Genomic DNA, 12,179 nt, shown 5'->3' on the forward strand with positions numbered 1-12,179 from the left:
ATCTATAGGAGTGGTGTAGTTTCTCGTTGGAAGCTGCCACTAATGATGATATATAGGTCGGACACACAATATGGCTGAGGAGTTTCCTGTTCTTTGAGAATATTCCAATGCTCGCAAATGAATCCTGGGGGCGAAGGAGAGTTGAAGGAGGGCAAGATTGCGGGGATATCTTATGTAATTAGACTCAACGCCTGCACGTATGGCTGCTGACTGCTGCTCAGCTTCAGCTCAGGCTGCTTAGACCGCCAACAGTCTCGTCCGACTACAGTCGATTGCAGTCGATTGCAGTCGATTGTACCAAGCCAGGTAGTCTAAAATTACTATGCAGGACTACTCGTAGATTCATAGCGTTTCCGAACACGACTAATATTGTATGGCATACAAAAAGGTGGATTTGGCTTTTTGTTTAATTCATTAATTGTATGCAGACCGTCAATTCGGTGCATCATCAGTCGTCAATTCAGGAGTCTGTAGCGGTGTCAGTACAGTGGGGGTTAGGATCGGAGGTCTTGGTGTAAGTGATGTGCTATGTTTGGCTCTAGCGGCATGGTGCAGGTGGGTTTTTTTTATCAAGGTGTGCTATACTACCGAGAATATAAAGTCTGTCCCCTTTGGTACGTAGGTAGGACACCAAACTTTCTTATCCACACATGTACCAAAGCAGACAGACTTTATATTATCGCTAGTACATGGCTATTGACGCGAGATGGTCATCTTTAGGTGTGGTGGGTGGGAGATTATTTGGCGGGTCTGGTCTTGGCGTGAGTGATATTACATGATTAACGCTCTATCCCATAAACCGTCGAGACAATGCTGACACCCCGTTGCAAATGCCAAGAGGTGGCTAGAGCCAATAGGTTTTGTGGTTTTTGTTGATCTCTTACCCAATTGTGCTGTGGCTTTCGGTCTCACATTAGGGGTGTCAGCATCGACGGTTTATCCCTTCCGTCGTTTTCAGGGAATTTGATTTTAACCAAGCAGTGTTACTATAGTAGGATTAAAGGTCTTGCTATCGCCACTTTGAGTACTGCTATCACCTCTCCAAGTCTAGTCGTGAAGGGATGGGATAGTTGCGATAGAGAGGCAAGGATGACTGTGGCGTAGACCTAGCTGCACCTTCCTTTTTGGGAAGCACCGGCATAGATTTGGCTAGCTATGGCACTACGAGCAACGGGATACATGTAGTTTTACGAGGACGGTACCTGTAATGCCATAGTTCTAGGTAGGTTTGGTTTTGGTGCTACTAGCAAGTTAACGGCGTAGACATGCTACGCCTTCCTTTTAGGGCCAACGGCGGGTACTGGACAATGTCGCAGATTTGGCCATGGTTCTACGGGCAACAACGTAGCTTAGATTAGCGGGAACAACGCCGTGGTGTTGGGGGAAGGCCGTAGACAGTCTATGCCTTCCTTTTTTGTTGGAACAACGGCGGTGTGCTTGTCAATGCCGTAGATCCGCAATTGATTGCGCTATGTACGCTTTGCTTTGCGTTTTGTATCAGCGGTCTTGGCGCGAGTGATATCGTGTGTTTTGCTTTATACTGTAGTGTCGTGGTGCAGGTGAATTTTTTTTTTCTATACTATCCGCGGCGAGACCGTTTGTGCACGCGATGATTGTTGGGTTGATATGTAGGTTTGTGTGTACTGGTGGCTTTGATGACTCGGGTGTGGGTCTTGGCACGAGTGATATCCTGTGATCAACACTATAGTACGGAATCTACTCGGGGATGGAAAAGCGACGATATGATGGGCTGTTTACTGCGTGTGGCTGTGAAGAGTGAAAGGGTGGAAGGATTGGGGCGCCGTGCTGAAGACTGCGGCGTCGCGGGTTGCGGGCGGCCCCCGGCCGGCGCTGGAGGTCGGTCTGCGTTGTCTAGCTAGTGATGGGCACGAGGCGAGACGTCTCGGGACTTTGTCTCGTCTTGAACTTTGTCTAGTAAAAGTGCAAGACGTCTCGAGACCAGCCGCAAGACGAGACGAGACCAAGACCTCCGGGAGACGAGACGAGACGAGATTAAGTCAGATCTCGTCTCGTTTCGTCTCGTGCCCATCACTAGCGTCGTCTGAGGCGTTGACGGCATATATATGTATAGACGTTGCTCGCGGTGGGCCCCGTCGCCGACCAGGCGTACCGGTACAAGTAGCTTAAAGAGTTTGCAGATAGGGCAGAGAACCTGCCTGACTTGCCTACATGTAGCTTACCAGACATCTTATGAGCTATCTGTGGCCACGTGAACCTTCTTTGACTAATTGGATGTAGCTACTTGTATGTATATTTATAGGAGAGAAAATTCGGACCAGCTTAAGGAGTATATATGTATCCGAGAATGTAAACCAGTATTACCCGTCTATTTCCTTCCTACCTTTGTAGTCAGAGGGGGGTATATCGCTTCTACATTGTTAAGGGATCTCTGTCATATATACGTACAGCCCATACAGTTATATTATCAAAAGCCTTTTCTGTATCTATATACATACATGCTGTTGCATAGTTTCGACTAAGCAGACAAAAACCTGAAATATCAATCTTCCTTCCCTGCGCAGTCTACTGGCCTCTACCTGGCGAGAACCAGGTGACCGTTCCTCCCCGTACCATCTCCTAAATCAATTACGGCAACCGCTTCCACCTCATCGAAATCGTAATATGATCCATCTCCAAACTTTGTAAGAAATAAATTCATCACCTCAACCCTATCCCCCTTATAGCGCTCGACAACTCGAGGTCCCAACTCTTTGATCTTCTTCGGAATTTCTTTCACTAGTTCTCTTTCCGCAAGTTGATATGCTGTCTGATTTTGCCTATTTTTAATGTCGCAGCGAACTAAATCAATCTCCAGTAACTTCTGCACCATTTGAAAATTGCCACAGTAAGCCGCGAGATGCAGTGCGGTATCTCCATCTATGTCTATTGCATTTATCTGCTCCGGAGATGGAAATCGGTGCAATAGGTAATCCAGTATATTGCAAGGCAGGCTTTGGTCGTAAAGGGGAGATTTCAAAGGCAAGAGGGCTATCGCATGTAAGGCTGTCTTACCACTTGATGGGAAGCAAAGGAAACTTGCTGGTCTTTTGCCGATGGCGAGTTGATGATCGAGAAGGAACTTGAGTTGAGAAATTGCATTCGTTGTACAATTCAGAATCACAAATCCAATCACAGTGCACTTGTCGCCTGGGCTCCAATCGATATCGACACCTCGCTCAAGTAACAGCGAAGCCGCCTCAAAGTTACATGTACTAATAGCTGGCCCGATTCGGGTCCTTTCAACGGTATCCTTAGAATAAGGGTTGATATCAAGCACAGACCTGATGATGTTTGTCACATCACCGGAGCTGATGCAGCAGTACTCAAGGATTGATATAGATCCCATTGGGCCTTGGACGGGCAAGGTAACATCTGCTCCGTTCTCTAATAAGACTTGGAAAATGTCATATGCCCCGTTCTGTATCGCTGTATGTACCGGTGTCTTCGAATTCTGCTCGTATATATTAATATCCGAGTTTCCAACATACGAGATGATGAATGCTAACATGTCCGGGGTCCCGTGTTCTGCGGCGACGTGGAGGAGCGGTCGACCGTCAAAGGTTATTTTCCCATAGCTTAAGACTGCCCTGTCAAGAAGAAAACGGAGCGTCCTTTGCATCATCTCCTTGGCCCTAGTGGCATGAAAATATATTCTCTGAACCTCAGAAAGGCCCCCAATAGCATGTAGCAACAGCTTGTTATTCGGGTTGGCCCAGTTTCTATCCGAGGGGTTTGCCTTCCAAAATAACTCCAGTATTTCAATGAAATGCCCAGATGCCGCTACTTTAGCAGGAGAGGGAGAGTCTATTGGTGATGAAAGTCCGAAGGGGTCTGCTCCACGTTTAAGTAGGATTCGGATGAGAACCAAGTTATTCCTCATGACGGCAGTATTTAGAGGTGTTCCCTTCAGATTAGGCATCAAAGAGGTGGGTGCCAAAGGGTACGATCGCCCCTCGCAATTTGCATTTATTAAATCCGCCGCTCCGTGTTTAAAGAGCAACGCGGAGATTTCGGTAAGCTCTTCGGGATCACCGAAATCGTCCAAAAAGTGGAGAGTTGTTTCCCCATAGCTATTTCTTGCTTTGACATTGGCTCCTGCCTTGATGAGTAGTTCCGCGATAGTGAACAAACCATGTCGACAGGCGGAAAGCAGAGGGGTATCGCCGTTGTAATCTTTACTCTCCAGCGATAGCCGTTCAAAGTCATCAGAATCAATCATTATTTTGATGGCCTCCGCGAATCCTGAAAAGACCGCGAAATGCAACTCGTTGTGTCCAATACCAGGGTTTATTGTGGGTTGTTTTGTCCAGATATCCTGCAGCTCATGGGCGTAGAGTTCTCCTCCGCGCTCCTTCTGATGGTTAATGGGATGGTCTTCTCTATCGATATTATATTTCCATGTTCGATAAGTCCGACACCGCATGGTACCATAGATCCCATTTCCTATTCCCGTAATAGGAAAGGGGAAGTACTTTCTAAGCTGTGCCACTGGCTCACAGCTTGGCGAGGTACGAACTGTGAACAATAATTTGATAGCGATCTCTTGTTCATATGGTTCACATTTCTGCCCATACACCATCGCGAGATTTCTTTCCTCTGTCGTCGCGATAGGCAAGAACATGGCTTTGAAGATAGCCACGTCCGCTATTCGGTATTCTGAATCTAGAATTCGTTTCGACTCCTCTGGGTTTCTTTCGACACCCCATCCAACAAGATGTGCAAATGCACGGAATAATATAGCTTTGGAGCTTTCCTCGCCATCATCGAGCACGGTGAGTGCCTTGAGGTACTGCTGCTTGATAGACAGCGGGAATTCCGTCATTTCGCGAACAATCCGATGGAAATTGACGCGTTTATGATCTTCCACGTCCACGGGGGGTCCAATAGTTATCCCTGGTGGAAGTGACAGGGATGGTGGATCTCTAAGAATTTGAGTCAACAGATAGATTCTCTTAATAGCTGAAATATGGATTGGTGATAGAGGCACGGCAAGAGAGCGGATTATCAATTGTAAACATGTGCCGTTCTATCTGCTTCCCCGGTCCACATTTTCTCTCGTGCTCGTTTCTATCCAGAAATCTTAAACCAGAGATGATCATGAGCGCTACATACCCAAAGTACCAGGTATTCCAAATCTCAAGGACCTTTCCCATTGTCCCTCGCGTCTCTACGTATGGATTCAAAGCGCAGTCAAACAAGCATGCCGTAAAAAGCTGCACCGATGTGTCTTCCTCTAGAAAACTATTTGCGGCGTTCCGGCCCAGTATAACGTCCTTCATATCGTCCACGGTCTTCCTCAACTCCAGGTGGTCTTTGATAGTTATACCGTCCAAATCGAACAGGTTTCCGATTTCCTCCCCGGTAAGGACTGACCAGGCAAGCAAACCGTAGGAGAAAACATCGCTCTTTTCTAGTTGGCTCCAGGTCCGGAGGCTTTGCCACCCCGGGTCGTTCCATGGCCACGTCCTTCCCTTAAGCCTCCACATTGGACCTTGGTCCGTTTCAGCGCAGCTCTCATCCGACCTCTTCACGCTGAATCCGAAGTCCGTAAGTTTAGCTCTCAGTCCAAACGCTACCCTACCACCATGATCGTCGTACTCGTCGAATATAAGAACATTGTCCAGCTTAACATCTCCATGCACAATACCGGATTCATGCAATGCGTGTAGTCCTTCCGCCACATCTCTGCAAATCTTAGCTCTGATCCCCAGCGATAACGTCTTGTAATGCTTCGTCCGGTGAAAACTATCCAAAGATCCATGTTCGGCATATTCAAGTAGTATTGTAGGAATTCTCATAATTGGGCCAGAATTGATAATACTGCCAGGTTCAAAGTCAGGCAGGTTGCATTCCCATTTAATCCCCAGAAAATCAACAATGTTCTTGTGTAAATAAAGCCAAGGATGCGTCAAAATCTGGAGTTCTAGTTTCACGGCCCTTACTCTCTCATCTGCTGCCGAGTCCTTTGTATTCCCCTCTTCGTCCAGTTCGATCAATGGCCTCTTACAGGTTATAATTCCGCGGCCGGGCTCAACCCAGCGGAACCGCTCTGGCGGACTTATGTCTCCCGGCGGAACTAGCTTCGTGGTCCATGAACGCTCAATTTTAACATTAACAGGAAGCTTGATCTTTGATACATAGAACGTCTTGCCCTTCCCGAGAAATTGCAGTGGTTCGGGTTCATCTCCGGTAATTAGAAGAGAACAGATCGAAGAGAGTCCAAATGGACCGAGAACCGCCAACGACTCCGCGAGCTCGCGGATTAGGTCCTGAAATGCAGATCCTCGCTGGAGCGCCGCCTTAGAAGAGGTGGCGGCGGGTGTGGACATTTCAGGATGTACTGTAGCTAACACTGTTGCCACACTAGTACTGCTGCTAGATGAAATAGCGGCTTTACCGCGATTAGGACGAACGTATCTTGGATATGCTTCGGATGACATGCTTGGCTCCCCGGACTAAAGTAGCTGAAAGAAGCAGATAGAGGTTTTCTTAAATGAATAGTACTGGGGCTATGGAAGAGCTCGCAAGGTATTTTAGGGAATTGTAGAGTGGGAACACTCCACTTTATAAGAAATCATAAATGACTTCGCCTCTAGCTATCTCTACATGTAGCTACCAACTGTTTATAATCTCATCAGGCCAACGCCTTCTCACTTAATCATATCCAACGCTGATAGGATAGTGAGCACATGGTAGAAATGTGAGAGGGATTATATTGGCCGAGTAAGAAATAAGATTAGTCTAGCTATTGGCTCTAGCCTATGTATTTTATGGGGCCGGTCTTATTATGGTTGGGAAACTATGGGGAGGAGGTGCGTGAAGACGGCGTTTCCTTGAACAACCGGCTAATGATTCCCCATGGGCTCTAAGTCCTACTGCTCGAATCGTGCTACGTAATGCCTAGATTGACAGAACTATCTTCGACGTTGCATTAACTGTGTCAATCTACAAATATTATGCTCGATCAATAGAACGATGTACCGGGTGTTGAGGGTAAGTGATCAGAATCTGATAAGTGAATGCTGCGGTGAATACGTGTATTTTCCTTATCAGATTCTGATCACTTTTCGCTATACCCTAGTACAATACACAGAATTAAACCTAGGAATCGTATACATGTTTAATGCAGCTAGAAGCTATATATTCAAATATTATCCTCGAAAATAAGTCAGGCCCGATCAAAAGGCTAACCACAAGCCATATATAGCCGGGAAGATAGGGTGAACTCCACACGTAAAGCTTTGCGATCCTGCTTATGCCCAATTGATTATCAGGGCACTCCTAGCATAGCCTCAGCCTTTCTACTAGTGACGAAGATATAATCCTAGCCGTATGCAGCTAGGGGCCGGTCGGTTCAGATCTTGTAATGGAATGCATATAGATCCGCTTGTTCATTGATAGCAGCATTCAATGTTCATACATGGCTTCGAGGCGTTGGGCACAAACTTGTACCGATCTACCCCGGCGAGGCCCGAGGAACCAAAGGTGAACTGATAATAGGCCTATGCGTGAGAGTACGTACACAAGTTGAATACCTCCTCTCCTCTATGTAGGCTGTTCTTCACTGAATAAATGAAGCAGTATCCACCTGCACCTTTTTTTCTTCTTAGGCTCTGGGCGACAATTACCAATCCTGTGGTTCCGACGCTTTGTAAATAGCTTGGCAGGGTACGTACCATTATGGTATCAGTAACTTCGTGTGACGGGTTTTTCGCACCACATTACCTCCTGGAGTGCATATTTAAATTTTTAATTAGAAGGCGGCCTTGGCAATCCAGCGAGTAGGTACATGTAGTTGAGTTGAAAATTGAAAAGGTCGTGGCCCATCCAGGAAATGATTGACTGCGAACTGCGAACTTGCAAAGGCTGCAGCTGAGCACTATTAACCAACAAAGGCAGAAAGGTGCTTACCCGGACGCTTTTTCACCCAAATTCAAGATCACATGACGTTCATGAGAACTATACTCGTGTGAGTTACATTAGTACATCTACGCATATAGGTAATGATGTACTAGTCGCAATTAACTCGACATGGCGGATCTCAATTAATAATACACCGGAATTTTTTTGTTATCCCGTACGAAATCCTTAGAATCTTGGCAATCCGGCGCCATATCGAGTTGCGACTAGCTGGAGTTATAAATGATTTTAAAGCTTAAGGCCTACAACACATCTTGATATTTCACAAAATTTGGGCAGCGATTTCTTCGCTTTGCGCCCGGTATTAATTAATGCGCACCCATAGCTTAAGATCTGCGCACAGCTCCGCCAAGATCGTGCCCTCGACAGGCCCGATGCGCATCGTCAAGAAAGAAAATAACCGAGAGACAGGAGGTGCATGCAGCATCTTGCCCTCAAATACGTACTGTCGTTCATGGGGTATTGGCGGACACTGGGTGCTGACGGATTGCAGGCAAAACTTGGCTGGGTTGTCTCTTTTTTGGTTTGTTCAACACCCAGTGCCCGTCAATACCCCGTGAACGACAGTACTCTAGGTAAGAATGCCAATATTACGTTATTAGTATTCCTCATACCATGCGGGCCAGGGCAGTAACCCTGATGCTATCTTTTTTTTTTTTTTTTAAATCATGTAGTTTTATTGATTCTAGGTACAAAACTCTACATGCAGTCATAGACTATGGCATAAACCCTGATGCTATCTGCCTCTCGCTACTATATACTAAGTGCGCAGCTGTAGAATGTGTATCGGACTAGGTATTATTCACCCAAGTGGGCCCCAATTATTGGTACCCGTAGCTTCATAGCGTTTCCGAGCACGACCAATATTGCATGGCATACCAAAAGGTGGATTTGGTGCTTTTTTGTATGGTATGCAATAGCAGTCGTGTTCGGAAACGTCATGAAGCTACAAGTACATATATACCATCGTTCACGGGGTATTGGCGGATACTGGGTGATGACGGACGGGGCAAAAATGATACAGCCAAGCCAGATTTTACCTACAATTCGCCAATATCCAGTATCCACCAATACCTCGTAAACGACAGTGCAGGCTACATAGCTCATATTGATCTATCGTGGAGATCTAAAGGCACACGCTCATGATCGGACTAGGTACCCCTCACCCAACCGCAAATGGATCGAGATTTCACATATGAATGTTCTTTGACTGCACATTCGGCGGCCAGCTAGTACTTACGGGGGGCCCCAACTCCCGGCCAGTAGGATCTCGCTGAGCATGAGCACGGAAACGGAGTAAATGCTTCGATATATTGTACCGCAAATTCTTGGGTTTTGTGGGGTTGCCAAGGCAACTACATTTAGTTTAGATCCTGTAGAAGAGGGTTGTTTTCTTTCTGTAAAGGTGAAGATCCTCAGCTTTTTGGAAACCCTGATTTAGTGTTAGGTGTATGGCGGGAGAAGGCATAGGGGGTGGGTGTGTCAACTTCAGAGGAACTTTTTTTGTATGGGAATTAGAGAAAATTCCACCGTCAGGCTAGGCGCTAGTACCATTATGGGGGTAAATCTCCCAATTCCTATAGATTGATTGGCTGCAAACGCCGAAGTTTACACACCTACCCACCATAGCTTCTCGAGCCATAGTTAAGAGGAAAATGATCACAAGAACGCGAATGATCGATCTGCAACAAAACTCCCTTTTATTGCATCAACCTCTGCCTAGCTTCGCCTTGCTTAGCTATGTTTTATCTTGAGAAAGGTCAATATTGTACCGGAAATATCCTTATGTAGGTACTCATATCTCTCCCAGGGTTCATATTGCTACATTTTCCCACAGGCCCATTAATATCTTATCGAAATAATTCGGTTAACCATACTTCAACACTCATTCTTACCTTCACTATACATCTCGCTTTGAATAGTCTTCCCACAAGTAGCAGTCTTCTACTTCCTATCCTCCATTGCTCTATAAGCAAAGTTATGGAGACTGCCGGGTTCGTCTTCGGTGTCCTCCCGGTTGCCGCCAGTCTATTTAAGTCCACTCTCTCCCTTTACACGTATTACTCGGAATGTCAAGAGCTCGGTAAAACGTCCTCCGAGCAGCAGGTGCTTCTCCGAATAGAGCAATTCCGTTACCAGAGCTGGGGGAACATTGTCGGTCTAGATGCAGACGACTTGATAACAAACTCACAGAGCTATCCCGATATCAATCTACCTCTCACTGTCGATATTTTGTCGTCTATAAGCCAACTATTACTCGACGCTAGTAAATTGGAGAAGAAATACCGTTCAACTACCACACGCAATTCTAATGCTGGGCTAGGGGCGAACCCAAATACACCGGCGCCGTTTGAATCAGCCGTAGAATCTGGACGAGAAAACCTTGCCACCCTCGCGCAAGATATCAAATCCTGTTTGAGCCTTAAGTCCAGTATCAAATTCCTCATATGGGACAGGACTAAACTTGATACCCTCATCAGACAGCTCAAAGCCTTCAACGATGGACTTGAAAATGTAACGGCGCCTCATAGCCGAAACCAACTATACGCCAAGCTCATTACGCAAGCTCTAGATCTCAACGCAAATGGCCAACAACAGCAGCTGCAAAGTCTATCTGCGCTCATCAGTGCAACTGAAACTACATACCCAACATTGGCGGAGATGGCTAAGCGGAGAGCGGCTTACCTTGAGTTGCAAGATCGGCAACTGAAACAAAGAAACAACCGCAGGAAAAGCCCTTCGGCGGAAGACCCCCATCTCAAACTGGACCATACCAAGATGGACCTCATAAAGACGCCTGTTAGCCCAGGCCGCTTTCTAGGAACATATTGTGGTACCCCGGTGATAGTTGAGTGGAAAACACTTTCCGTCGATGGTGGTCTTTCTGAGAATGAATCCCTTTGTCGGATTCGGGACTTGGCAAAATTCCTCTCCAAGAAGAACGATGGTAAGAAGGAAGATCTTACTCACCTACTAGAATCCATTGGGTAAGTAGATTGATTATCCATAATCTGGCTTGTAATTTATTAATATAATTCGTCTTAGGTACTTCCGTTGGCCTGGCGAGACAGACCGCGTCGCACTCGTTTACGAAAACCCCAGAACCAGTGTTGATACTCTAAAGGGGTTGCTCAAGAATCCGGATTACGAACAATTCAACCTTGGGGCACGATTCCGCCTTGCACGGTCACTTGCGGAATGCGTCTTCTTTCTACATCTAACCGGGTGGCTCCATAAGGGTTTGTACAGTGATAACGTGGTCATCTGTGGAGATGGGAGTACCGGACAAAGCTCGACGGAAACAAAGGCTCTGCAACTGTACGTCAGCGGGTTCAGCGCCGCAAGACTCGACGGGCAAGGCGAGAAATCGGAAAAGATTGAGCTCGAAGCTCACATCGATCTGTATCACCACCCAAAATATCAAGGGCCGATGAAGGACCGGATAGAATACACTCGCCAATACGATATATACAGCCTTGGACTCTTATTACTAGAGTTGGGGACGTGGCAAACGATCGACGAAAGTGGGGGTTTTAAGCAAAAGAAGCATGACCCAACGAGGTTTCTAGGCAGGCTTCTAAATGGGCCAGTCGAAGGTTTAAGCTTTACCATGGGGCATACATACAAAAGGGCTGTCATATGGTGTCTTCGGGGCAGTTTGAAACGCACGAACATGACTTTAGCGGCCTGAAGGACGATGAGAAATCGATGTTGTTTTGGAAGAAGGTTGTCCTGGAGTTGACAAAGAGCAGTATTGAAGAGTGATTGGGTAGCTGAGGAAATGTTATAGTTGAGCTTGGTTTTATGCTTTTTCAAGTTTTCCTACCATTTATATCCACATATATCAATTTGTACTTAGCATGAGACGAGCCCAGGCATGGATCTTTTTTTTGTGTTTAATTCGTTAATTAGCCCAGCCGTGGATTGAAGTTATAGCATTCTATCTCCCAGGATTGTTGTTAGCAGAGTCAACCCCGAATAATCCGTCCATGTGGGGATACTACAATCTAGTCTCGATAAACGCACACGGTTTGCCGTATTCTTAGCCCTCTATTGCGTAATACATGATAGAGGACTGGACCGTTGGAGCGATGGGTGGAAATCTCGGCGGGTTCTGAGGTCTGCCGCGGGCGGGCGGGCGGCGATCGGGGATGACGTTGAGGTCAATTCTAGGCTTGCCCTAAATAGTATTAGTATGTCCCCATGTAAGCGGACACGCTGTTTAAAATTAAATGGGC

General features: G+C 46.4%; 3 protein-coding genes across 3 annotated transcripts; 2 read left to right on the forward strand and 1 right to left on the reverse strand.

Moving 5' to 3' along the window:
• Positions 1-117: 117 nt before the first annotated feature.
• On the forward strand, positions 118-518 carry LAJ45_06173 (uncharacterized protein; the record flags this gene model as incomplete). The annotated part of the gene is made up of 3 exons (XM_046115740.1): positions 118-174; positions 222-371; positions 429-518. The coding sequence occupies 3 exons, from the start codon at positions 118-120 to the stop codon at positions 516-518; spliced, it is 297 nt and encodes a 98-aa protein (XP_045970849.1).
• A 2,036-nt stretch (positions 519-2,554) lies between these two features.
• On the reverse strand, positions 2,555-6,461 carry LAJ45_06174 (uncharacterized protein; the record flags this gene model as incomplete). Its single annotated transcript, XM_046115741.1, has 2 exons — positions 2,555-4,943; positions 5,134-6,461. The coding sequence occupies 2 exons, from the start codon at positions 6,459-6,461 to the stop codon at positions 2,555-2,557; spliced, it is 3,717 nt and encodes a 1,238-aa protein (XP_045970850.1).
• A 3,460-nt stretch (positions 6,462-9,921) lies between these two features.
• Positions 9,922-11,706, forward strand: LAJ45_06175 (uncharacterized protein; the record flags this gene model as incomplete). The annotated part of the gene is made up of 3 exons (XM_046115742.1): positions 9,922-10,928; positions 10,987-11,502; positions 11,625-11,706. 3 exons carry the CDS (start codon positions 9,922-9,924, stop codon positions 11,704-11,706), a joined length of 1,605 nt encoding a protein of 534 aa, XP_045970851.1.
• Between the last annotated feature and the right edge of the window lie 473 nt (positions 11,707-12,179).

The sequence above is a fragment of the Morchella importuna genome (assembly GCF_003444635.1).
Source record: "Morchella importuna strain M04M26 chromosome Unknown Morimp01GS018, whole genome shotgun sequence".
Taxonomy (NCBI): Eukaryota; Fungi; Ascomycota; class Pezizomycetes; order Pezizales; family Morchellaceae; genus Morchella; species Morchella importuna.